Source organism: Sinocyclocheilus anshuiensis, unplaced genomic scaffold (assembly GCF_001515605.1).
Source record: "Sinocyclocheilus anshuiensis isolate Anshui unplaced genomic scaffold, SAMN03320099.WGS_v1.1 scaffold207, whole genome shotgun sequence".
Taxonomy (NCBI): domain Eukaryota; kingdom Metazoa; phylum Chordata; class Actinopteri; order Cypriniformes; family Cyprinidae; genus Sinocyclocheilus; species Sinocyclocheilus anshuiensis.
Window position 1 is genome coordinate 2,613,045 of NW_015551045.1, and position 27,602 is coordinate 2,640,646.

General features: G+C 36.2%; 2 protein-coding genes across 3 annotated transcripts in view; both read left to right on the forward strand.

Annotated features, from left to right (window-relative positions):
* The first annotated feature begins 2,260 nt into the window (after nt 1-2,260).
* LOC107661792 (zinc finger CCHC domain-containing protein 10-like) lies at nt 2,261-6,384 on the forward strand. The gene is made up of 4 exons (XM_016451559.1): nt 2,261-2,335; nt 2,574-2,735; nt 4,782-4,826; nt 5,715-6,384. Exons 1-4 carry the CDS (start codon nt 2,295-2,297, stop codon nt 5,947-5,949), a joined length of 483 nt encoding a protein of 160 aa, XP_016307045.1. The 5' UTR covers nt 2,261-2,294; the 3' UTR covers nt 5,950-6,384.
* Nucleotides 6,385-7,137: 753 nt separating this feature from the next.
* Nucleotides 7,138-27,602, forward strand: part of LOC107661694 (AF4/FMR2 family member 4) — a 41,587-nt gene continuing 21,122 nt past the window's right edge. The window contains exons 1-4 of one of the 2 annotated variants that reach the window (XM_016451425.1): nt 7,138-7,429; nt 16,193-16,370; nt 21,238-21,361; nt 25,081-25,800. In XM_016451425.1, the coding sequence (XP_016306911.1) occupies nt 16,354-16,370; nt 21,238-21,361; nt 25,081-25,800 (861 nt within the window). In that variant the 5' untranslated portion in view covers nt 7,138-7,429; nt 16,193-16,353. The remainder of the gene's footprint in view (nt 7,430-16,192; nt 16,371-21,237; nt 21,362-25,080; nt 25,801-27,602) is intronic. The other variant, XM_016451427.1, reaches the window with a different exon arrangement.

A 27,602-nucleotide genomic window follows, 5' to 3' on the forward strand; every position in this document is an offset into this window, starting at 1 on the left:
TTTCCCTGTGGTTCATAAGGAATTTCTTACAATTGTTAAAGCTATACCTAATGGTCTTGTTCACTTAATGAAATGTCATCTATCATTTGAAGAGATTGTAAAAAGGGAACCAAATTTTTTGGTTGATGACAAGTGCATTTATGACCCAAAATGTAATAATAAAATTATAAGAAATGTGTTTCAGTCAAGGAAAAGAATAACTCCGAGGGGAATTTTTTTTGGAATTCTTTAATAGATAAGATTAATTGGAAAAAAAGCATGGCTCTTACCTTATAAATTCTGTGTCCCCAACAAAGTAAAAGAATTACATTTAAAGATTTTGCATAATATATACCCCACAAATGAGATTACATCCAAATTTGGTAATCCTCATCTGAATTGTAATTTCTGTAATGTCAGCATTGAGTCTATTGATCATCTTTTTTTCAAATGCCCCCTTGTTAAGGAATTTTGGTCTGACGTGTCAAAATTATTTTCTTCAAAATCCAATGTAGACATTGATTTAACTATGTGTGATATATTTTGTTTGTTTTTTTCATTGTGAACATAACATAGAATATATAGGAAATGTGTTTATTTTATTGGGAAAATATTATATTCATAAATGTAAATTTTCTTCAACATCTCCAAAATTACATAATTTTCTTTGTGACTTTAACTACTTAATTATAACACTAAAAAATATTAACACCAAAAAAAGTGTCAAATTTGTGAAACTGTATAATGATCTGCTGAATGGTACATAATTCTTGATTTACTACCTCTGTATTTTTTGTTTTATCTATGTATTCTTGTTTATTTTTTATTATTATTTTTTTTCTCTCTTCTTTGTCTTCCTATATAATTTCTGTATTCATAATGTCATCCAATGTTACATTAATTGTTAAGTGTTTATACTTGCAATAAAAATAAATAAATAAATAAAAAATATCAGTACAAGAATTCTACTCTATTTTTTGTTATTATTGTTTATTATTTTTATGTTAATGGTTGTATTATTCTATGTGTACTATTCTTGATTTTTGAACATTAATAAAAAAAAAATTAAAAAATGGCTTTGAACTTTTCAACGCGGGAGAAACAAGTGTTCAGCAAGCGGCCGAAGAAGAGTGTTTATGAAAGAAGAGCACATGGCAATAATCCAGAGGAATGGTAAGTGTGAGCATTAATTAAAAAAAAAAAAAATTATCAGTACAAGAAAGCATTTTGGAATAGTTTTTGCAAGTTTGTGATTGATTTTGGATGTTTTATCTTATAAATCTACTATATGTGACCCTACACCACAAGGGTCACACTACGCCATAAGAGTCAATTTTTTTGAAATTGAGATGTATACATGTTTTTTAGAGAGTTGCAACAATAGTTTGAAACGCTCTGTATATCAGAAAATACAGCATTCCCCTTTAAAATTATTACTTTGTATTTATTTATTCATTTGCTTTCTAGATTTTCTATTATCTGTTTTATTATTATTATTATTATTATATGTGTTTTTATATTAATGATTTATTATCATTTTATGTAACGCTTTATTTAGGTTATAACTGCGTTTTCTTTCCCCTGGCTGTTATCTTTGTTCTTTGTTATATTTCTTAATGTTCTGTTATAATGTATTTATATTTGTTATTTCATTGGTTAATTCATAATAATAAAAAAAGATGAGTTTACATCAGGGTTAACTAAAACCCAAACCAAACATTTTTATTGAAATAAAATAAACGTTGACTAAAATAAAATAACGCTATACTTTATTTCAGCTAGTATTTCTCATTCTCTGAAAATAGTTTAAAATATTTGAACATTTAAAATAACTAAAGCTATATACAGTAAAAACTATGACATAACGCAATAAAATTACTAAAACTTTAACTAAAATTAAAATGTGAAAACAGAAAATATAAATGTCTATTTTTAAATATTAACAAAAATGATTATAGTATCTCAGTCGTACTACAATAACACCTGTGTACATCATCATCCTCATCATTTAGCAGTTTCAAATTAAAAATTTGCAGAGGATAATAAAATTGTACGACTATAATTACGAAATAATAACACAATAATTAGCCTATAACACACGACACAATATAATTGGAAACCATTTGTTCTGACTTTCTGAATTTTGAATGTAAAAAAAATAATAATAATTATGTGTATGAAAACCACAGCTATAGTGAAAAAGAAGCGTTTGTGTAACTTCATAGATACGGAATAAAAACAGACACATGAAGACTCTCCGAAGCTTCAGATGGCACTCCGGAACCGGAAGTCAGACTCGCACGACCGCATTCAAAATGGCGACTCCCATGCATAGGTTGATCGCTCGAAGACAAGCGTGAGTTATTTTTCACAATATTTGAGTTTGGGGTAGAGTTTTATATTACATTTATATTGTATTCATTGTATTAATTATTCCTGTAGTCGTCTATTTGGGTTTGTTATTTTGTTTTAATATGAAGTTTCAGGTCGTTTAGTTCGAGCAAAACTCTCGCAAACGCTATCGGTTGTGTTTATCTTTTTCTTCTTCTTCTTCTTCTGGCGAATTACTATGTGACTTCTCTTTGTTCCCACAGGGAGGCAAACAAACAACATGTTCGCTGTCAGAAATGTCTGGAATATGGACACTGGTCCTATGAGTGCAGTGGGAAAAGAAAGTACCTTTATAGACCTTCCAGGACAGCCGAGTTGAAAAAGAGACTAAAAGACAAGGAGAAAAATCCTTCAGATGATCTGGGGTGAGAAACGCAACAAAACACAACACATTCACACACATGAGCAGCAATACTGAATGTACGAGTCGCTAATTTACAAGTCAAGACCCTTCGATAATAACTCGCGTATATATTGCCAATATTTCAATTTAAGTAATCTCGTGTAGTTCTAATAGTGTCGTTTTTGTTGCGTTTTAATTACGTTCTTTACAGCGACATCTAAAGGCGAAAGCGCAGAATGCAGAACTGTACGCTGCATTATTATCGGGGTTGCCAGGTTTTCACAAGAAAACCCGCCCAATTGCTACTCAAAAGTAGCCCAATCGCGTTTCGAGGGGGTCCCCAGTTAAAAATTGCGTTCCAGGGGGGAGAATACACGTTTTTTGGCATGGTTCCCCTTCTAAAATTCGCATTCCTGGGGATAAATATCATATTATTGGAGTCGCTTCGATCCGCTGACATGAAAACTAACCCGCGGCAACAGTGTTAAAGGGGTGGTTGATTGCGATTTCACTTTTTTAACGTTAGTTAGTGTGTAATGTTGCTGTTTGAGCATAAACAATATCTGCAAAGTTACGAAGCTGAAAGTTCAATGCAAACGGAGATATTGTCTTTTAAAATTCTGGCAGTTTAATGCCTACAAAAACGACTGGTAAGGACTACAACGAGTTACTTCCCGGGTCCGTTACGTCAAGAACCCAGAATTTTACATAAACCCCGCCTCCGGGAACACGCAGCAAAGGGGGCGGGGCCATGCTGCGCTGCTTTAGAGAAGAGGAAGAGAAAACTAGAGGTGCACGTAAAAATCTGTTCATATATGAATCGCGGTTCTGTCTTCTAACGATTCTAATGGATTCACAAGATTCAAAATCAATGTTCAAAAGCAGCGGTTAGACGTGCACTAGAGGCGGTTTAGCCAATCACAACACACTGGGCCAGCTAACCAATCAGAGCCCATCGTGTATTTCTGAGGGAGGGGCTTCATAAAAGCAGGAAATGATCAGCGCGTTCAGAGGAGAAGGGACAGAGCGGTGTGGAATTAAGGTAAATTATGTGAAAAATAATGCGTTTTTTAACAAACGAAGCATTAACACATGTTAGACTGCACCCCATAAACACAATTAAGCCTAGAAAAAAAACAGTCAACCGCCCCTTTAAAGTAGCCCAATTCTGCAGGAAAACGGCGGACTTGGCAACACTGATTATTATCCACCTTTTTCTACGCACCATGACACTTTGCGCAAATTATGGGAGTAACTTCTGCTTACAATGTAAACAATCAGCAAAAGGTTCGCTCTCTGACTGCAATAAGCACTTTCAAAAACTGGGTACAATGAGGTGACATTATTTTACTCACCCTTCAACCATCGTTCATTAAAAGGAAATTTAAAAGTGTAAAAGCATTAATAAATCACTTTCAACATACCATGAATAACTCCTAAAGATCCTCCTATCCGCAGCAATATTACGGAACAACATTTTAGTACTATGTCTTCATTTTGTAACAATTAAATTTTACAGCATCTGTGTGAAAACAAACCTGGAAAGAGACATGAGGATTTAGGGAGAAAAATAAAAGATTCTTAGTGCATTCCAGAAAATTGTTCATGGTTTATATCGTAAATTAAATCAAGAGAGCAGACCACAAATGCACAGTATAATATATGCTTATAATATAAGCTTTTTCCATAAAATCTGTGGCTGTCTGGATGTAGCAGAAAACATCTGGCGTTTTCGTCTGTCACTGGCTGTAATTCTGGCCACGAAATCAGGATTAGGCATAAAGGAATGATTCAAATGTGTGAAGATGAGCTGAGAATTAAAGCTATAGGCCCCGATTCAGACAGCAATCATGTCAAGGACAGTACAAGACAATGCAAAAATGCTACAAAATGCATCATAGTTTGTGAGAAAGTGTGACATGCTTGAGGAAAACATGCACTAGTTTTGGAATCAGCACCACAAATTAGTAGCAGACTAGTATTGGATTTGATTCACATTATTAGTCATGTTAAACACCTGAAAGCCTCAGTCACATTTAAACTGTACTTTCTTGACACTTTTTTTTAGAGCTGGAATAATACCACGCAGTGAGAAAAAAACTAAGAAAATAAGGTGAGTCACTGTCTTTTTGGGAACGCCAGTGTTATCTGTATAACCATGTTATGATTAATGCATGATTGATGCATAATATGCACTTTTACAAAGTGAGATTTCAGAATTTTATATCTATATAATTACTTTGAGAGAACCAATAAACTAATGTTTTTGCTGCATGCCAGGTCTGGTGTGAATTTAATTGAATTGCTCTTGTAGGTTGCTCTTTTAAAAGCGTTTTGAACAACTATAAAGTTTATAGTATATTAGTATACTTATGTCCAAAACAATAAATGAGTCAGATTCTTTGATCATACTCAATTCATCATTTTTTTTGACAATTTCAAAATGATTTCAAAGTTTAAGCTCTATGCTTCAGAAGTATAATTACAAAAATCAAAGAAATGTTTAGTAGCATAATATTTTGAACTAATGTTAGAGTTAGGGTTGCAAAGGGGTGGAAAATTTCCGGAAACTTTCCAAAAATCCCTGGAATATTCCAAAAAATCCTGGAAAGATTCCAAAATGTCTGGAATATTTCCGAAGTTTACTGTACATTTTTCACCTTTTTGCAACCCTAGTTAGAGTTGGGTTTCATGTCTGATTTTTTTTTATTTTTATTATTATCAGTTGTTATAATTGATTACTTGTACCATAATAATCACATATCATTCAATCAGTATGTTTATTCATAATTAATAGCACTTTTCCATTACACCTCTGGCCTGCAAAACAGTTATGTATCAGATATATTATAGATCAGAAGTGGAAAATGTGAGATTTCAGTGTTTTGTTTTTGTTCACACTGCCGACTTAACAACTGATCTGTGCCACGTGAGGAACAAACACAGATTTGGGCCGCTGTGGTGTAAAGTAGCACTTCTAGCACATGCTGTTCTCTTTTAGGTCCTCCTCCAGTTCCAGCAGCGGCAGTAGTGATTCGTCCAGCTCTTCCAATGACTCTTCCTCGGACAGCAGCGGTTCCTCGAGCTCCTCATCCTCGTCTGAAGACAGTAGCAGTGACAGCGATGACAGCTCCAGCCCTTCCTCCTCCTCGTCTTCCTCCAGTTCTGACTCTGATTCCGATTCCGCAAGCAGTTCTGATGAAGGGCCTCCAAAGAAGAGAAAAAAGAAGAAATGAGGGTCCAATTAATCGGAGTCATATACAGAACTCGTGTCATATACATTGACAGTACTAAGAACACTGCTATTGAATAAGTGAGAGTAGGGTGGGAAGTCGTGTATGTAAAGAAATTGAGATATATATGTATATTGTCATCATTTGTTGTAGAATGTGAAAATCAAACACATCCACTGTTACATTTGCTTATTTACAACTTTGTTTTCTCTCCTTGGCAGAGTGTAGTGGTGTCTCGAGCAAAAAAGTTCAAATACTGCAATGATTTATTAATTCATTCAGTTGGTTTCTTTTGCATCTTTTTGACCATAAATGCATTTTTTTTTAAAGAATGACTATTATGTAGGAATTGCGGCAGACGTAGAGGCTGAGGTGTATTAACATGGTCTTCGTTTTAAGATGGTCTCATGAAATAAACTGATTTCTTACAGAAAGAAATGTACCTTTTGTGGGATATGATGTAAATGCGAAATTAGCAATATTAAATAATCTCTTGAAACTGCAGCACGTCTCATAAAAAAGTCAGAAAATGTTTAATTTGCACGTTCCTTAATAAAAACAATGGATGATCAGAATACTCTGAACTCACAGCACTGCAGACTTAATAGTTAGACATAGCTTGATAAAAATACATTTACAAATATTTAGTCTGCTACACGAATATAATGTCAAAATAATTAATTTTATTAAAATTAGGGCTGTCAAATCCAAAATAAGTTTTTTGTTTACATGATATATATGTGTGTGTGGTGTATATTTATATGTATAAATACACACATGTATATATTTAAGTAATACATGTAATATATATATATATATGTGTAAATATGTGTGTGTATTCATATATACATATAAATATACACAGTACACATATCATGTAAACAAAGACTTATTGACAGCCCTAAAAAACATTAAGAATATATATGTTTATACCGTAGTCCAACGAATTAGTTATTAGATTATTTGGATAAATAAATAAAAAAAATCTGTGATTTATTCAATTATTTAAAAAAAAGTTCAATTTTGGAGTAGCAATGAGCAACAATTAAAAGTAAACGCCTTTAGATAAAAATAGGTATTTAAGACGCATAATAGAAACTGAAATCGTACAAATAATAGTCTGAGGTGTCTTGAGACTGGCCACAAATGTTGTCTAGGTAGTCTGCACTCTGGATTTGAGACGCAGCCCGCTCTCGTCACGTGACCAGGTTAGTTAACGAAGCCGAAATCGGCCAGATACGCGACGATCTCCTAAAAATGATCGTGATCTGCTGGAAAAATCAGTCCGACACAACCATGACGAGCAGACGACCCTCGGCGGTATGGCTCACTTAAACGAGCTGTGTCTTTTAGAGCGTTTTCGTGTTTCTTGTTGGTGGCTGACACAGTTACTGGGACGCGACAGCAGATCAGTGGAAGCGGACTGAGACAAAGGGAAAGGCTTTCATAGCTAGAATGCTTCGGGCCTAAAAGAAGCCAAGAGGTAAGTGGGCCATAAATCGGGCGATTACATAAGTTTAAAGATCCACGCTCACGCACATACAGTAACATTTGATGCGTTATTCAGGAGATCAGTTGTAGCAAGTTGTTAACGAAGCAGAGCTAGCGTTGTTCCTCTTTCTACGTGTGTGTTAAAGTGTTTAGCTAACATGCTAGCTGTAACACATCGAAGCATTCCTGGACACATCCTTTTAGTTATTTATTTATTATCAATTTTGGATCAGAATTAATCGTGGCCAGTTCGTGATTGCAAACGTAGCATTACACGTTTCCCTGTATCTATCGCCCTCAGATGTTAGCGTTAGCGTTCCTATTTAATGCCATTTTTGGCATGTTTATTACTAGAAATCGGCTTTTATGTCATTTCAGCGTGTTTAACTTCGTTTAAATTCAATTCGTGGAGTTGTACCACCATCTACACATCGTTAAATGCTAATGGGAGAGTCAAGGAAACACACCTCGCTGACCGGTTCCGTAGCTCTACTGGGTTTTTAAATTATTATTATTATTATATTTGGTGAACTTTTGACTCCAGAAGTGTATCTTGTTTACATTTTTTGGACTGTGACGTTAGTGCTTTAAACGACGTACCAATGTTTAGTAACGTTAGCTTTGGCGTCACCGACTTGACAAAATGTAAACACGGGCCAAAAGACAGCAGCTTGTCGAACAGCTTTGAAAAAGATCACCTCGATTCGGTTCCGACTAGGTACTGTTGTGAATACTAAGCACATTTGGTTGTATCTAGTCATTTTATTTGGGATTAACCAATTAAAATGAGTGGTTTAGCTGTGATATGTTTGATATGAGTAATTCTTGACTCTTGTCAGTGTTTTTATTTATTCTTTGCATGTGTTTTTAATACACCGTCTTTAGTGCGTGCTCCATGTACTTTTAAGGGCAAATCTATTGCATTATCCATGTTTGGAGGCCATTTTAAAGTCAGTAGCTAGAGCAGGAACAAGGCTGCTATTACTGCTTACTGTGGTATAAAGTAGACATGCTCTGTGTAGTCTGCAAATACTCTGATTAGCTTCTGCCTTTGTGGTGCGTTCCAGTTTCCTCTGCTGCCCTGCAAAGTGCACTTCATAGAGTGTTTGTTTAGTGATTAGGGAGTGTGTATTCTCAGTCCGAAGGGCAATGCAAAGAGTGCATCAGCATCTTGCTGTTCGTAGAGAAGAGCACCACTTCAGTGCTACACGATATTTTGTGAAAGCATGCTAAAACATTTTCATGTTGATAGTGGCAAGTTGTATGCAAGTATAAAATGCACAAGATAGCTTTGTGAGTTATAACAGTAAAGAAGACCTATTGTTTTTCAGTGTGACTGAAGTGAACAGAATGTACTGTGCTGGCTACTGTATCCCACAATGCAATGGTTCAACCTCCTCTTCCATACAGTCCAACAGTCAGGTTCTGGAAGTAAAAATTCTGTTTATTTTTTCTGTAGGAGAATTTATTTTTTAACACTAACTTGGGAAGCTTTTAAGACCGACCTACTGTGAGCTATGAAGTTGTTAATCAGTGGTATATGCTTTTGTTTAGGCTATTTGTCTGCATAATTTCAAATAATCATGTTTATCAGTGGAGTTCCTGCCTGGTGGAAAACTACATTACCCATGATTTTGTTTCAGTGTTGCGTTTTTTATTTTTTTGGAAACTGTTATTCAAAATAGAAAATTATTCTAACAATATAAGTCTTTCCTGTCACTTTTTATCATTTCAACGCATCATTGCTGAAAAAAAAAAAATTCTTTCGAAAAAGGAAAGAAAAAAATTTACTAACCCCAAACTTTTGAATGGTAGTGTAGATTGTAACAAACTATTTTTATTTAGAATATTTTATTCATCAAAGAATCCTGAAAAAAAAAAAGCATCACAGGTTCCAAAGATATATTAAGCAGCACAACTGTTTCCAACATTGATAATAAATCAGCTCTATATACATAATCATCTATAAATTAAGTGTTATACTCCATCTGTCATTCTTAAATGGTTTGTCATTTGCAATGCTCCATGGGGTTGTAGTTCTTTCACTAAATCTGTTTAGTACACGATCTCAAACCTTTTATTTATTTAGATAAAAGTTTGTGATGTTGTAATTCTCCTGATTCATGGCTTATAACTCTTTAACAAAGTTTTTTTTTTCTATGTGGGGAAAAAAAAATCTTCCGGAACCAGTGCTGCTGAAAAACTGTCGCCTTTACGTTGTATTAAAATCCTCCATGGCTTTTAGCATCTTTTTCTTGATTCATTGTTTGACCAAACTGCCAAACGTTAGCACATTTTTTATGCAAACCATGATTAAAAATGAGAAATTCCACTTTCAGAAGTAATAGAGTTTTACGCAAACGTTGCTTAAATTCGCTGTGAAATTTCCCAGCTAACTCGTGCAGACCTGCAGGCTCCCGGCACAGATGTAAATCATGAGCTGGGACAGACCTTGTGCTGCTTATGTAACCAAACTAAACACACTCACACTGACTCTGACTCCTGCCCGTACACCGTCATCAGAAGAGTCCACCATGTTCATTGTGACAAAAGGTGTATTGTTGAGCTCAGCGCAGCCCGTGTTTAAATACCGTTATGGCTCTTGACTCTCTGCAGGGCTTCCTGTTTCAGTTGTGCTGCGTGGCTTGACCATTTCCTCTGCCTGCGTTTAGGACTAGAAAGAATGTGGCTGACACTAGGGGTGTGCGATATTGACAAAAAATTATATCTCGATATTTTCCACTTGGCAAAGTTTTGTCACTGTCAGTTTATAAAGCTTCTGCAGCGTGCAGGGATCCAACAGGCCGTGCTACAAGTTCTTTTCTTTCTTTGAGAGCAACTTTAGTTTGTTGTTTGCAGCTTGAGCAGGCCTGGATGAGGTCAGAAGAGCTGGAAGCATTAATTTACTGCAGAAAATTCCCAGTCTGTAAAAGGAGCTGTAAAAGCCTGTTTTTCAACACACAGTTGACCATTCTTGTTGCACGGCCTGAGGCCTGCACGTTTCCTGTGTATATAATATGGAAAGTTTTCCAGAGGATTGAGTTGCAGTTATAGAGGTCAAGCATTGAGAAATCAAAATTGCTTTGATCTTTTAACACGAGGTCATTCTACTTGAAAACATACTGTATAAACTCATAGCAAAGTAATTTTTTCTTATTTACTCATAGAAACGTCTTGATTCTGTAATCCTATTATCCTATTTTGTTTACGTTTAGTGAATAGACTGCTGTCCAAAAATGTTATTAAAGTTGACAAATTATGCAACTGTGTCAGGAGTGCAAATGAAAACATGCAAAAGTCAAACAGAATTTCATACATTTCATGTAATGGCAATCACAAGATGAATCCTATGTAGTGGTCGACCGATATATCGGCCGATATTTGGCATTTTTTAAATATCGGCATCGGCCAATAAGTTTTTCTGTTTGGCTGATGTGTTCGAGGCGGGACTTTTATTTTGACGGCACTGAGAGCGGCAGCGCCTGAGCACACAGTGCTAACATTCTCCCTCTTGTTCTCGTTTGCCATCAGCATTCAGCAAATACGCATTTATATCATTTAAACAAATTTTTGAATGACTAATGAACATTTAGTTTCACAAACCTTGCAAACGTAGTCAGATCCAGTTGTGAGATCTTGTGAAGTATGTATGTGTATCCTGCATGATCGTGTGTTTTTTCATTTGCCCACTGCCATATTAATGTCATTTTCACTGTGTGCTGTATGTAAAATGAGTGTTACCTTAGCTTTATTTAAAAAAAAATATGATTCCCAATGCACACAAACTTCCCAGAATACTGAGTGCCCTGTTGGTTACAGTGTTTACTTCGTTTTTTTTATTATATTTTTTATTAAATATGTATTTATTTGTGAAAAAATACTTTGTCATCTAAAGTATAAGTATGTTTATTTTTTAATCCATTTTCAAATTATTTTTAAATTTCTTATAATTTTATTTATTTTAATTAATATTTATCGGCTTTATTTCGGCCATTGGCCACCCTGCTTTCCAAGATATCGGCATCGGCTGTCAAAAAACCAATATCGGTCGACCACTAATCCTATGTGTCACACTTGGCTAAACTGTTTATGAAAAGCCAGTGAAAAACATTCAGCAGCACTTTTTTAGTCCTCAGACGTGTTAACCAGCTTCTGAGAAATATTGATATGGTCTTCATTATTTACACCAGAGTTTGTCCTGTACCCTCCATCATTGCTCTCCAAGAAATTATGCAATTAGAACATTTTTTTTAGCCAAAAGTGATCTTACTTTAGTGAAATCAGTGACATTTTGAGATGCTGTATACTGCCAGGCATTGGCTTTTTAGAAAATGTTTTAATGTACAGAACATTTGGTAATGAGTTGTTTATTTTCCAATGACGTTTTTTTCCCGCCCATTCTGCAAGGAAAATAGTTTGGCAGGAACGTCAATTTTGAATCATCGTGAAATTACATTAAGTAAAGTTTTATGTACACCTTCAGTACACAAAAATTGGCTCAGGTAGATTCAGTGAACTCATTTAGTGAAGGATTCGTCAAGCTGATTCAAACCATTAGTGTAAATGAATCATCGCTCTTTAAAATCGACTAGACTGGTGTTGTGTTGGTTCTTGCGCGTGAGGACAAAACAACGCAACTGAAGGATGTCCGCTGTTTTTGTTTTCTCTTCATCAAATTCAGACTGGAAAATTACATTTGTATTGATCAGTATAATTGGAGAAAAATTAATTATTTTACCATGGCAAACATTGTCAGTTTATCATTTAATTAACATATTTCCCCGATTTCTTTCATGTTATAAGGTTTACTATCAAAATTAGAGTGAGTTTGCTCTGGAAAATTTAGTTGTTTATAAAATCACCCCCCTTTTTGCCCCAGGTTTTCCCAGTTTTTCCCATCCACAAAGTACCTTAGAAACACCGACTATAAGGGTGCGTTCACACTTGTCATGTTTGGTTCGATTAAAACGAACCCTGGTGCGATTGCTCTGTTAGTGCGGTTCGTTTGAGTAAGTGTGAACGCTGCCATCCGAACCCTGGTGCGTTGAAGCGATGGGGTCTCGGTCCGCTTCCAAACGAACTCTGGTGTGGTTCGAATGATATATGAATGCAACACGGACCAAATACTTCTAAACGAACCAAAAACAGGAAGTAATGACAAGATGCGACGCTATGCAACATGATTTGACGTCGCGGTGTAACCAAAACAAAATGAGCAGAGGGCAAACGTGGAGCAACAATGAGGTAAAGTGCCTTTTATGAGTTCCTTGTGAGTTTGCTGGTGGTGAAAATAAAATTATATGTACACGCAAGAATGAGCGCGCTTAGTCCAGCAGACGGCATTAGGTGTGTTTGACTTAAACCGATCGGTTAATGGGTGCTTTGATATCATACACCAGCAGCGCCGCTTTAAGTCTAACACACCTTTTGTTTGGGGTGTTCAATGAGTTCCATCACGATATATACGTCATTCAAGCCGACCGATCAGGTTGTGAACGTATCACTATGCCTTTAGGTTCACTGTCTTTAGGTTCGCTGTCAAAAATGTCAATGTGAACGCTAAGCGGACCACGACCAAATGTATCATTTTCCTTTTTGGTCCGGACCAAATGAACCGAACTACAAGTGTGAACGCACCCTAAAACAATCGGCACATGCACCAGGCTCTGGGTTGCTTGCTTGTGTGCGTGACTCTGGCACACGCCCTGAGCACACAATCCTGAGAGATATCATCACGTAGAAAGTCAAGATATCCTGTGCCGTCTGTTCACTTAACACCAATTCACAAATACAGTGTAGAAAGGAATAAATATGGAAGGGCCGGTCGGTACTTTCTGAAAAATGGTGTTATTTTTTTACAGTTGAGTGCAAAGGGCTTCTTTAAAGTTAATATTGCACAGATGCAAGCGTGCGTGCATGTGCGTGTGTGGTTTACTCTCATGTTATTGCAGTGCAAATAGTGTTGTCTTAAAGTCAGCCTTAAAAATGTTTTGTTATCCATAGTAGTACATTAGTGTCCAATCTGACCTATGTGCTATATTGTCTTTCTGTGCTTTGAATTTGAGACAAGCTCTTTTTCAGGCATAATGAAAGTTTGCATAAAATTTGGGCAGAATATTTCCCAGTGCTAAGGGAATATTGCTTTCCAACGACTAAAATGTTCTCTCAGCTACTTGGATATATTTGCATTTTAACAAAGGAAATGAAAAAACAGACAATTTGTTTATACCCTTAAAACTTTATTTGCATGTTACAGAACCATGCATGTCCTAGTTTAAAAGCTTAAGGATCCTCTTAACCTCGCTGGAGATGTTGGAAGTCTGAAGCGTTTTGAATTACCTTATTAAAGTAATTTGGGATGTTGTTCATTGCTCAGATTGACAAGCAAAAATGGTCCGTTTACCTCTTTCAGTATCGTAGCAATGTATGAAGTCACTTTCCACCCCGGCAGCTTGGATTAGTAATAATGAGCAGTTCACCAATTACTTGGGAAATCTTTCACCCTCACGTGAAATTACTGATCACATGGATTCCTATTGAAATGACTGGATTCTGTCTATGGAAATTTACAGAACAACCTTAAATGTGACTGTACTTTTAGCTGTACATTGATAAATAGTATAAAATATGCCAGCAGTATAAAATTAAGAAACCATGTGTATATAACCATTGTGACATGTAAGAAAGTTCAGTGTTGATAAGCTTGATTCATTAAATAGATTCAAATTCTGATTTAAATGACTGTAGTTTGTAGTAATTCACATGTCTCAAAAATACTCATTAGTCACTGTGTCATTTGTTAATGTTTTAGTTAAAAAAACACGATGACCCAAAAAGGACAATCATATAGAACTGGAGGATATAGGCGATAAATATTAAATATAATATGTGGCTGTAAGGGGCTGTTCACACAGAATGGGTTTTCTCATTCTTATGCGCTACTTTTCCATTGTTTTTCTATGTAAACATGCTAGACGGCTGTAGCACTCACGTCTCATGCCCTTTGCAGTGTCTCGCACGCCAGCACCGTGTTTTTAAAATGTTGTATTAAGTTAAAAGAATTTCGACTTTTACATGCAGCGCCGCTCATCAATGTCAGTTCCAAAACAGTGGACCAATCAGAAGAGCCCGGAGGCGGGGCAAGCATGAAGAGCTTTTTGTTTACAATAGCAAGTTGGCATGGCAACTGTATTATTTGACGGCAACATTGGGAAGGAGACATTCTGTGCAGCGCTTTTTTAAAAACCATTCCTGAGAACAGCGTCTCACGTTTTTTGACGCAAAGACGCATTCTGTGTGAACAACCCCTAAAATGTTTTATTTGATGTTTCATTGCACTGAATTAAAAACAGGGTGAAGAATTAAAGGGTTAGTTCACCCAAAAATAAAAATTCTGTCATTAATTACTCACCCTCATGCCGTTCCAAACGCATAAGACCGTTCATCTTCAGAACACAAATTAAGATATTTTTGATCAGCATTGTTTAGTAGAAAAGGCGCGCATGCTGAACGTAAACAACGCTGATTATGTTCTGTGGTACTCCCCAAAATGGTGGAAGACGGTAACTCGGGGAGAAGAATTGTTGAATAAATTGTTATAGTTGTTTTCTTTGTGCACAAAAAGTATTCTCGTAGCTTCGTAAAATTACGGTTGAACCCCTGATTTCACATGGACTATTTAATCCGATGTCCTTGCTACGTTTCTGAGCCTTGATCGTGGTAGTTACCTTGCTGTCTATGGGAGGGTCAGAGAGCTCTCGGAATGCATCAAAAATATCTTAATTTGTGTTCCGAAGATGAACAGTGTGTGATTTTCAAAATAAAAAGTTTGGTGTCACACTTTATTTTAAGGTCCAATTCTGGCTATTAACAAACCATTAACTACAACTTTTGCCTCAAACTCCTAAGTTGCTCCTTATTAATAATTAATAAGGTAGTTGTTAAATTTAGGTGTTAGTGTTGGGCGATATGCTTAATTTTCATATGGGGCCAGTTGCCTAAATTGCTTAGACTGAAAAGTTAGTCTGGTAAGACTGATCAAGACTAGTGTAATTCGCAAAGTAAGACTGATTAAGACTTGGCTAACTGCTAGTTGGTCAAACTAAAGACACAGTTTTAACATAGTGGCTATGTTTATGCAGCTCGACACAGAATGGTTAGTCAGAATTGTTTTTTGGTGATTCCCATATTGCATCTAATTGCCTCATCACCTCCTGGGTTTACTAATGTTTTTGACGTGCTTTCCCTCTGGACTCAGAGAAAAACTGCATCTGGCCCTTTAAGGAAACTGACGTTGATGGTGTTGGCTCAGACCCAAGTGGGGGAGGGCATGCGTTTACTGAGAGACAGCAGCTGATTGGCTGCTGCGACTCTTAACGTCACAGAGGGGAGTCCTTATAAGGGCGCTGGTGGACTGCACCATTCTCCACAGCACTCGGAGGGGTGTTTGCTCTCAGCGAAAAAGGACTTGTGTAGGTAACTTGTAACTTCACGTGGACATAATATTGATCAAATGTAGAAGGATGAGTTTGTTGTTAGTGTAGACTCTGTGAAACATTCAAGCATTTTGTTTAGTTGGGTATATGTTTTTTTTTTTCACTTGATGGTCAAATGGTTACTAGGATTTGGTACAGATCATCATGCTTCAGTCCTGACCTGTATGTTGTAGCTGTGTCTCCTCTGTTCAGTTCAGTGGTTTGTTCCTCAGACTGACTGTAACCTCCCCTCCCTGAGTCAGATTTATCTCAACTCACAGGAAATACAGCAGCGACGACTGAAGTGGGAAAGCTGCCGATCAAGAAACTGTGCCTCAAAGTGGACGCTACTAAACAAGAGGGAGCCATTGCTGGGAAGAACCATCGAGTTGTCTGGAATTTTCTCTCTCAATCCTCTTGCAATGGTTCATTGGTTGAGGCCATGGCCTCTCAGTCAGGGTAAGCACCAGCACCAGCCATGTTCTCAGTGAGTAACTCCTGTAGTAGTCACAGCAAAGTTTTAGGCCTTCTCGCAACAATTTCCATACTGTTCTTCTTTTATGTCTTTTGATTGGTTTTATTTCACAGACTTTAATGCCTAACTGAATCTTGTCTTTTAAGTTGGTCTAGAAATGAGCAGTGCACTGTAGCACCTTTGCCAAAGAATTAGAATATTCTAGAGAGGCCGGACAGATCATAATCTGGATTATATTACTGTCTGATACACCTTTGAATATGGAGTTACCAAAATGTTTTAGGTGAACATGCAAAAAAAATAAAAAATGCTTTTCGTGATAAAGCATGTGTAGAAATCAGTGGAACTCGTGTGAAAATGTAAGATTTCATGCTCTGACCAGATCAAAACGTAAAAGTAATTCTTGCCCACTCTCTAGAAACTGAATCATTCCAGTCAAAAGAGATATAAACTTCCCAGCAATACACGTTGACTGTCGTTATGATCACAAACCTACTGGAATAAACACCCTGGCCTAAGTTTTACATTTGCATCACAGGCTATAAAGCCCTGCAGACGGCAGGAGAGCCTCGCTAACAGTATCTTACACACTCAAATGTTGATTTAACTAGCTTTTGCCATTTCTTACAAGGTTAGGCCACCCAAAATTGTAAGTTAATTTACTCCCAACCTGTATTACTTTCTTCCGGGAACACAAAAGGTGATGTTTTGAATAAATTTCATGCATCACAGGTTAGTTTGCCATATATACATGTATTCTGCTCATCAAGGCTACATTTATTTAATCAAAAATACAGAAAAAGTAATATTGTGAAATATTATTGCAATGTAAAACAGTTTTCTATTTTAATATACTTTAAAATATAATTAATTCTGTGAGTCAAAGCTGAATTTTCAGCATCATTGCTCCAGTCTTCAGTGTCACATGATCCTTCAGAAATCTTTTTAATATGCTGATTTATTATCAGTGTTGCCGCTTAATATTTTTTGGAACTTGTGATACTTTTTTCAGGATACTTCGATGAATAAAAAGTTAAAAAGAACAGTATTTATTTAAAATAGAATATATTTTGTAACAATATACACTACTGTTCAGAAGTTTGGCATCGTAAATTATTGTTCTTTCTTTTTTTTGAAAGAAATTAATACTTTTATTCAGCTAGGAGGATGTGTTAAGTTGATAAAAGGTGATAGCAAAGGCTTAGATTGTTAGAAAAGATTTCTATTTTGAATAAATGCTGTTCTTTTTAAATTTTTCGTATTGGTCATTCTTAGGGCTGCACGATTAATCGAATGCAATTGTCATGCGCGTTTTGTTAAAAAAGCCGGTTCTGTAATCAGCAAGAAATCATCATCACGTGCTTTCAGATGGAGCAGCATTTACTACACATAGCCGTAGTTCACTGACAAGTTACGCAAAAAAATCACAGACGATTTTATTGCGCCATTCTGAAATCAAAGAAATTGTTCGCGATAATGACAGCTGTTTGCATAGCTTCTCAGTGAACTACGGCTCTGAAGTAAATGCTGCTCCATCTGAAAGCATGTGAAAATACCACATTTAATAACATTTTTACTCCAAACTCACTTCATAACGTCAGTCGAGTGTTTGAAATAAATCCTTCTGTGAGATGATGTGGCTTCTTACACAGAATAAGGCACGCAACATATTTCATAGTATTTAAGCAGTGATAAAGGCATTGCATTATAAATATACTTTATTTTAATTAAAATGATCATAATAAGAACTCCGATAAACCGTATATTGCAGTAGTCGTGTGTTTATTAGTCACGTTGAATCAATGAAAGCAGTTGAATCTTCTGTTTATTCAGCTGCAGCGATAGGCATTTTCTGGGTTTCTTCTGCGAGGCGTATTTGGAGTTTCAGCACGAGAGCGCCCTCTGGCCTTCGGATGGAGATTTACTGCTGATCACAGAACCGTGCTTCACTGAAAGATACGCGTGACAATCGCAGCTTCTGTCGAATCGCAATCTCGATTCTATTTCGATTTATCGTGCAGCCCTAGTCATTCTGTGTTTTAGTAAAACAAAACTAACAATAATATAGATAAGTTAATGCTAACAACATAAAACACGCTAAGCTCTAATGAGCTGCTGGGTTAATGAATATTAATCACACTGTCTGCATTCGCCCAAACTGATTTGCTGAAATCTAAACGTAGTCGATTAAAAGGTGAGCCAATGAGATTGTTCTGCCCACTACTGAAGCAACCTTCTTCTGCTTGTTCTCAACTGTGAAATCTAACAATGTAGTAGCCAGTGGCTAATGATAGACATTATTTAGTCGCATATTGTGGAAATTTAGTTGCATATGTGAGTGATTTTACTCTCATTGTAGATGTCGAGTTTCAAGCCAGGTTTGGAGTCAGTGTTGCGAAGCGTAGTTTGATTCTTGCGTGTCGTATGAGAAGATTGTTCATATTTAGAAAATTATGAACGTCAAGCCCAAAATATACTTCTCTTGTCTGCATGCTACTATGTGACTGTTTTCGTCATCAGCACAGTCCACTCATGTGAGCGTACACACCCTGATTATTTTATTTTTTAAATAAATTATTAATATTTATTTTACAACTGCATATATTCAAGTGGCTTAATGCTCAAATAAAAACTGAACGGGTCGAACAAGTAGCATGCATACATTAAATCTGTCCATCCACACTCATAATGGATGGAGTATGTAGGGTAGGGATGTAACGATTAACTGCGAGCCGGTTGAAAATCGATTCAAATATGTGACGATTCAAATCGGTTGAGATGCTAAACAAATCGCGATTCATTTAGGGGCAGGAGCTTATATGAATGCATGTCTGAGGGAACTTACTGTCTTTAGAAAAGTTTAGATGGTATTTTTTCTTTTCCTCTTGCCTCTGTATAAAGCATATTAAAGTTCGTAAGTTCAGCGCTGCTGTTTACAGCGGAAACCAGGAAACCCTTTAAGCGCCACCTGTTGGCAGAGAGTGAATCTGCATCTCATTCAGCTTTGCTGTTTCATGCAGATATTTTTATTTATAGTTTCACAAAACTGAAGTCAAACCATTCTGTTTTTGCTTCAAATTTCGAAACTATCTGTCTGTCTGTCTGTCTGTCTGTCTTTCTGTCTGTCTTTCTGTTTGTCTTTCTTTCTGTCTTTCTGTCTGTCTGTCTGTCTGTCTGTCTGTCTATCTATCTGTCTATCTGTCTGTCTGTCTGTCTATCTATCTGTCTATCTGTCTGTCTGTCTGTCTATCTATCTGTCTATCTGTCTGTCTGTCTGTCTATCTATCTGTCTATCTGTCTGTCTGTCTGTCTATCTATCTGTCTATCTGTCTGTCTGTCTGTCTATCTATCTGTCTATCTGTCTGTCTGTCTGTCTATCTATCTGTCTATCTGTCTGTCTGTCTGTCTATCTATCTGTCTATCTGTCTGTCTGTCTGTCTGTCTGTCTGTCTGTCTTTCTTTCTGTCTGTCTTTTTTTCTTTCTTTCTTTCTGTCTGTCTTTGTCTTTTTTCTTTCTCTCTTTTTTCTTTCTGTGTTTGTCTTTCTGTCTGTCTGTCTGTCTTTCTGTCTATCTGTTTTTCTGTCTTTTTTTCTGTGTTTGTCTTTTTTTCTTTCTTTTTCTTTGTGTTTCTGTCTTTCTTTCTGTGTTTCTGTCTTTCTTTCTGTCTGTTTCTGTCTTTGTTCTTTCTGTCTGTCTTTCTGTCTTTGTTTCTGTCTGTCTGTCTTTCTTTCTGTATGTCTTTGTCTTTTTTCTTTCTGTCTTTATTTCTGTATGTCTTTGTCTTTTTTCTTTCTGTCTGTCTGTCTGTCTTTCTTTCTGTCATTCTTTCTGTCTGTCTGTCTTTGTCTTTTTTCTTTCTGTCTTTATTTCTGTATTTCTGTCTTTGTTTCTTCACATTTTTTTTTGTCTTTGCTCTGTTCCTTTTTTTTCTTTTCTTTTCTCTCCCTTTCTTTTGCTTGCTTTCTATTCGTTCTCTCTTCGATTTTGTAGTGAAACTCTAGGTAAAATGAATCTGTAGTTATGGCTTCAGCGACTATAATTACTAATTTATTGCCAGCTTTCTATACCTTTACTTAAGAAATGAGTGGAAACCTGCATATTATCTATGTAGTCCTGAGCTACAAAGTTCATTAAGCCTCTGTACAGCATTTACATATGTTTCAACAAGAGTTGTTTTCAACCTGTTGTGGTTTTGAATGACAGTTTAGAAAATGATCTGAACTGATAATTAATATTTTTCAAGTAAAAAATCTGCCTTTTTGAATGACGTGGGCATGGTCTTTACCAATTACTAAACTACAGACTAATGTTTTTTGGGAAGTTTCACTTGACACCATCGATTACACACGTCTCATGCGAACCTTAAATGTCTTAACTTTTGAAATCACCTTTTTCAAAGGTTTCTGTTTGCTATAGTTTCATCAGAATTTCCATTTGCTAAATATAGGCCGAATGTTGTAACTACTTTAGTGAGTCCTCTCATTATTAATGAGGTGCAGGGAGATAATGATGGTGTGTATGTAATATAATGTTGGGTTAGCCGAAGCACGCAGCGTACAACAAAGATGGACAGAATTAAAGTCAGTATTACCAATAACCGTGTCTGATTGAATTTTAACTTTTGAGTTCTGCTACATGACTGTTGTCTGTTATTCTGTAGGACAGTCCAGGCTTGTTTTTTGAAGGGAAAGCACATCTGATTGTCTCCAGTAATCTTGTCCATTTGTCTCCATTTGTTGTTCAAATGTGTAACTTTATCTTAGTAGATCCAGGTGTAGATCAAGGTGTCAGGAAGCCATTTTTCCTCTGCTTCTTCACTGCTTAGTGACTCTTAGTGTCTCTGTTGTTAGCAACATGAACCGTGAAGACCGGAATATGCTCCGTATGAAAGAAAGGGAAAGGAGAAATCAAGAAATCCAGCAGGGAGGAGAGGCCTTTCCAGCTAACTCTCCCCTCTTTCCTGAACCTTATAAAGTAAGTTCATTTTGTTTCTTCTTTTTTTTTTTCCTCCCCGTTTGATCATCAGTTATTTATTTATTATTTTGCCCTGAAGACCTCATTTAATCTTGGGTTGTTCCTTTTTGGCTTCTATTCTCAATTAATCTCGCTCTTTAGCAGAAAAATCCTTACAGATAAAAGCACTGTGGTGATACAGCAACTTTGGTAATTACATAATTATTGGAAAAATGTATGCATCATGCTAACGTGACAGATACGGGTGATTTAATGGTTGCACTGTCCAAAAAAATTTGCAGTAAAAAAACACCAACTTTGCTTGCCAGAACTGTACTGCAAAAATGCAGTAGCAAAATTATGTATTACAGATTAAACTTACATTTACTGTAAAAATATGTTTGTTAAATGGAATGAATTAACAAATTACTAAAAACTGTTTTAACGACAACCACCTTAAATATATATATATATATATATATATATATATTCTATACAATTATATATAGAATATATAGAAAGTGCATGTTGCATGCACACAAATACAGTAACACGATAGGTTTTTTACTTTTAAAATGATCATTATTTACATCACAATAAGATATCACTGTTATCTAAAATGCAAAATAGCAACTTAGATGCTTCAAAGTAAGTTGTTAAATTTAATCATTATCTAGTGACCGCTATCTATTTATTTTTCAATTAGAAACCGTTTCCAATCAGGGATGAAAATCTCAAAATGAATCGAGTTTACTATATATGTATCTAGCGCTTTGTGCTTCAAACAATTCTATGGTACGTGTCCCAAAAACCATGCATTGTACTGTTTTTATTGGCGACTATTTCAATCCTAATGGTAATTACAGGGCATTTTATGGGTAAGTACTTGCACTGTAGATGCATCAGCTTGAAATTTTCAGTAACAGTATAGCTGCTTTTAAATATGTCTGGCTGATATAGTTAGTGGCCTGTTAGCTTTCTGTCCTAAATGTGTGGTAAGTGCTCAGCAAATCTCCTGTTGCCCACTGTCTAGTTCTGCAGGAATAAGCATCGTGTGGTTTAGTTTGCAGCTGTGTGGAAGGAAAGAACATTTGACTTCTTTTTCAGTACCATGGTTGAAGGAATTACGTGGTTTTGAGATGAGATGAGAGAGAGAGAAAAGTGTTCCATGAAGTAATATCAAGACAGTACATTTATTTTGTTGTCTTTGTTGGTTGCACACAACAAACATGAACTCAGAACTTTGAGGAAGCTTTGTTAATGGAATCATTTTTGAACAATTGTATTTAAGTTTTTGTTACAATTGTTACAATTATCACAATTTCTGCCCCTATTTATAGTAACACACTTTTTTTGTTGTTGTTGTTGAAAAGTGCTAATTTTTGCTAATTGTGTTTTGCATGTATTTAATAAGCTCATGAAATTGCCTCACAAGCACAGTGTCTTTGCTGCGTCAACACATTTAGTTTTTAAACAGGAAGTTTGGGCGGGATGTATATAAGGACTTTTATTATTGTTTTTTGCAACCATGTTTTGCTGCTCTTTCGTTAAGGCTTATTGGACTAAATTTGGAGTGGAAATGCGTCATTAATATTTTAGCTTTGAGGTGATCCACCGTCAGATGCTACAAGAACCTATTTAATTTCATTGCATTCCTTCTGACCTATTTTTAAATTTTTAGATAGTATTTCAGGATGTGATCAATGGACTAAAACGCTGTTCATGGGGGTTTTCATTCTAATTGGGCTGATATAAAGCTGCAATGGGGGGAAAAAGGACACATATGTAATAGTCACATAGGTTACACTAAAGAAGATTACGGTCTAATCTTTGCTGCTAACCAGATTTGCACAGCGGTAAGTGCTTTACTTTGGTGGTGAACCCGTCACAGGATACAAGAGATGAAACCTGACAGGCAGAGAATACAGACAGCTGTATTCTCCCTTTGGGGTGAGATGAAGTGGTGTGCACTATCAGTGGAAAACCCCTGCTTTGACATGGGACGTGGTGTATTACTCGTTTATTCTGGATGAACTCATTGAGGGTAGTAGTGCAAAAAACACTTAATGTAACAATCTGCTCCTGTATGCTTGACTCGAACATTGTGGACAGATCAAGTTATAAAACAGGACAGGGAATATTGAATCATAGTGTCTTATTGGTCATGTGATTCAACATTATCTCTAAATCATTTTTAACAGCGTAATGTGCAGATGAAATTACAGCATCTGATTTGTTGTTTACAGATACCCTTTTGCCTTACTTTCTATTCAAGTTTCAGATCATATATGTATTCATATACATTTTAGTGTATTCACACAAATATCCACTAAAAAAAGGACTTTTACACAGAAGATAATAATTGTAGCAAGATTTTAAAGCCTTTTGATTCTACACATTTACCATCGTAATTGATATAGTTTCCATAGTTTCAACAGTGGTATTTGTAGTAAGCACAGACTAAACCATGTATGATTCTTCACTACCATGGTTAGATGTAACTATGAGTTTTATACTAAAAAACAGTAGCCTAAAACATTTAGAAACTTTAAATACAAAATTCAGAAACTGCCATAGTTGTAATTATATTTCCTTAATCCTCTTAGTATGTTTAATTATATTTAGTGATGCACTGAAATTTCGGGGGCCGAAAAAGAGCAATTTCTGGTTTAGGGCAAAATAGTTCGATTTCATCGATACAAATATGGATTCTTAAAACTAAAGATCAGTCTTTTCCTTTATGCTGTTTTCTGTTGATGCGCTTGCTAAATATTATTTGTAGCATTTGAAATGTGCTGTGTCTCAATCCGTGTTTCAACTGCAGAGAGACATCATTAAAACCGCTCGTAAACAATAATGTTATGTAATGTCACATTTACCTCAAGATAGTCAGCTAGAAAAAATAAATCTATAAAGGAGCATTTTGCTAAATATATGCATATTCATACTTTTTTTTTTTTACCAATCTGTTATTTTCGTTATTTAATGTACATTATTAATTTTTTTATTTAATGTGTTTTTATTGTTTGCATGTTTATTTCAACAATAAATTGTAATCCACAAAAAAGGCAGTAGCACCAAACACTCGTCCAAAATCCAGTAGACAAAAACATATGGTGCGTAGATCCAAAATATACAAAGATGAAAGAGATCCGCACTCCTCCAAATGCAGCTAAAAAAGCTTATTCCATTTATTATTCAGAGGTCACTAAAATATGTAGAAAGAAGTGCAAGTGCAGAACGTGAACAATAAATTGTAGAAACATAATTCTGTTATTAGAAAACTGCCTTATGTGCAATTTAAATCTTTATACAAGTCAGCTTTTATTTGAGTGTTGATTAAATAAATTTGATAAATTACTTGATTATTAAATAATGGTTATTTCCGTTTTTGGTTTTTGACCAAGTGCATCCTGAATTTTCATTTACGGTGCATCACTTAAATAACTATATAATAATATATGAATATGCAGTGTTTCTGCCAAAATGCCAAGGTTAATGGAGTTAGTTACTACAGTAAATCAAAGAGGGCTTGCGTACTTTCTAGTGGCATCAGTTTGACTTAAACAGCAAAAACGGTTGTAAAATGTGACCATTTAGTCAGCTTGAACCCCTGAAAATAGACACGTTTTGAAGTTTTGAAATTGCGCACACAGACTTGAATCCATATTTTTATATGGTACTAGTTGGTGTTTGAGTTGTTGTTCTCACACTCATCTCAAGTTCTTTTCTCCCAACAGTCCTCAAAGGAAGATAAACTCTCAAGTCGCATCCAGAGCATGCTGGGAAATTACGACGAGATGAAGGAAACCATCGGTGAACCCCCAATGTCCAAACTCATTCCCAAAGCCTCCAGCTCCTCCTCGGACGATAAATCCGGCCAGTACGCTGACCAGCGTAGCGGAGGCACCCAGAGTCAGAACAGTAAATGGACTCCAGTCGGCGGCATCTCTTCCACATCCTGCTCGTCGACCTCAACTTCCTCCTCCTCGCAGAAGCGCTCATCAGTGCAGGGCAGCCACGGCAGCAGTCAGCGCAGCGGTGGTCAGCGGCACGAGCGAGACTACAGCAGCAGCAGCAAGAAGTCCAGCAAGCACGGCTCCGAGCACAAATCCCACTCCAGCCCGGCCAAGGGCCCCATGAGCTCCGGCGGACACTCGCGCGGCCGCACCAAGTCGCCCAGGGACAGAGAAGCCAACTGGGACTCGCCCTCAAGAGTTCATTCCTTCTCCAGCGGACAGCATCCCAGCCAGAGCTTCCCGCCCTCGCTCATCAAACCCAGCTCCATGCTCCAAAAACCCACCGCCTATGTGCGGCCCATGGATGACCGGGAAACAGCCGAGCCCAAGACCTCCTCGGAGTCGTACAGCGGTCAATCACACAGCAGCGCTGTGGGAGAAATGAAGCCCAATGGCAAGGCTTCCCTCACCAAGCTCAAGATCCCAACGCAGCCTGTCGATGTAAGTCGTGCATGCTTTCTTTTTTCCCCGAGCATTGAAACGGAGCTTAAAGACAAACTATAGTGGATTTCTTGTTTCATTTTTCGAAAGTATGTACCTGCGAATTTGCAGTGTTGGGTGTAACTAGGCATGGGCCGGTATGAGATTCTGACAGTATGATAACCTTAGATAAAAATATCACGGTTTCACGGTATTGCGATTACAGCTCTAAAATATGTTATTTTTTAAATGTCTGGGTAAAAAAACAACTTTTTTTTCCACTGAACACATTTTATTTTTAAGAAACATATAGAACATTTTGGAACAGTACACATGTCAGGCTAAATAATTAGAATAAATAATTAAATTCTTCTTAATTGAATGCAGTCACTTAAGTGAGCCTAAACCTGCAGCTCAACAATAATCAGAACAGCGCGGTCTCTCCGTACAACACTCAAACAGTGGCAAAGTTTTTTTTTTTTTTTTTTTTTTTTTTTTAAAAAAAAAAAAAAAAAAAAAACTCTAGCTTTCTATTCTACTTGTTTTTCTTTGTTTGTGTATATATATATATATATATATATATATACACACACACACCTTGCTACGGATGACACAGATATATAGTTTATGTTCGACCTGGAAGTATTTATTTAATGATCGGCGCTAAAACGTCATCTGTACGGAACATCGTTGTGTACGAAACATGGTTAGTCAACGTTACCCGAAAAATTCCCATACGACAGACTTTGTCTTTTTCGACGGGGTAAAAAGTTCCAGGGATTCATCTCCTTCAGCCATCCTACACACAGGTGACTCCGCTCGCAGCAACCGGAGGAGGAGGGGTCGTGTGACTCGCTACGCTCTTCGCTGCACACAACTGAGGAAGTCCTGCACTTTCCGTCTTTGACGACACGTAAAAAAAACAGCGCATACCGCAGGAACGGTATAACGGAAAATTTTAGTGGTTTTGAAACCGTGACTTTTCCAAACCGCGGTATACCTTGAACCCGGTTATCGTCCCATGCCTAGGTGTAACTAATTACTAAGTCATTTAATTACTTTTACCTTGAAAAAGTAAAGGAAGGGATTACTCTTATTTTCTCTGTAATGTAATTTCAGTTACTTCTTATGTAATTGAACATAATACTGTGCACTTTGAATACTTTGGTGAGTTAATAAGAATATTGGTAACACTTTAGTGTCCAATTCTCACTGTTAACTTGTTGGTTATTAGCATGAATATTACTGGGATATTGGGGTTTATTATTACTTAAAAAGCACATATGTGACCCTGGAGCACAAAAGCAGTCATAAGTAGCACGGCTATATTTAAAAAAAACATATTTATAAAATATTTAAAAAAACATTGTATGGGTCAAAATTATCGATTTTTCTTTTATGCCAAAAATCATTAGGATATTAAGTAACGATCATGTTCCATGAAGATATTTTGTACATTTCCTACCGTAAATATATTAAAACTTAATTTTTGATTGGTAATATGCATTGCTAAGGACTTCATTTGGACAACTTTAAAGGCGATTTTCTCAATATTTTGAGTTTTCTGCACCCTCAGATTCCAGATTTTCAAATAGTTGTATCTCGTCTTAAACTTAACAACTACTTTACTGAGCATTAATAAGCAGTAATTAGGAGAATATTGAGGCAAAAGTCATAGTTAAAAATTAGTTAATAGTGAGAATTGTACCCTAATCTAAAGTGTAATAATTTATGTAGTTACTTGAAAGAATTAAAAGAACCGTTTCATGTCTATCCTTGTATCATTAACTTGTCAAGGTTGATATAGGATTTAGAAAGTAATT

Coding starts and splice junctions, on each gene's coding strand:
- LOC107661792 (XM_016451559.1), top strand. CDS start 2,295: ATGGCGACTCCCATGCATAGGTTGATCGCTCGAAGACAAGC. Junction 2,736..4,781: donor AATCCTTCAGATGATCTGGG/GTGAGAAACGCA, acceptor ACTTTTTTTTAG/AGCTGGAATAATACCACGCA. Junction 4,827..5,714: donor AAAAAAACTAAGAAAATAAG/GTGAGTCACTGT, acceptor GTTCTCTTTTAG/GTCCTCCTCCAGTTCCAGCA.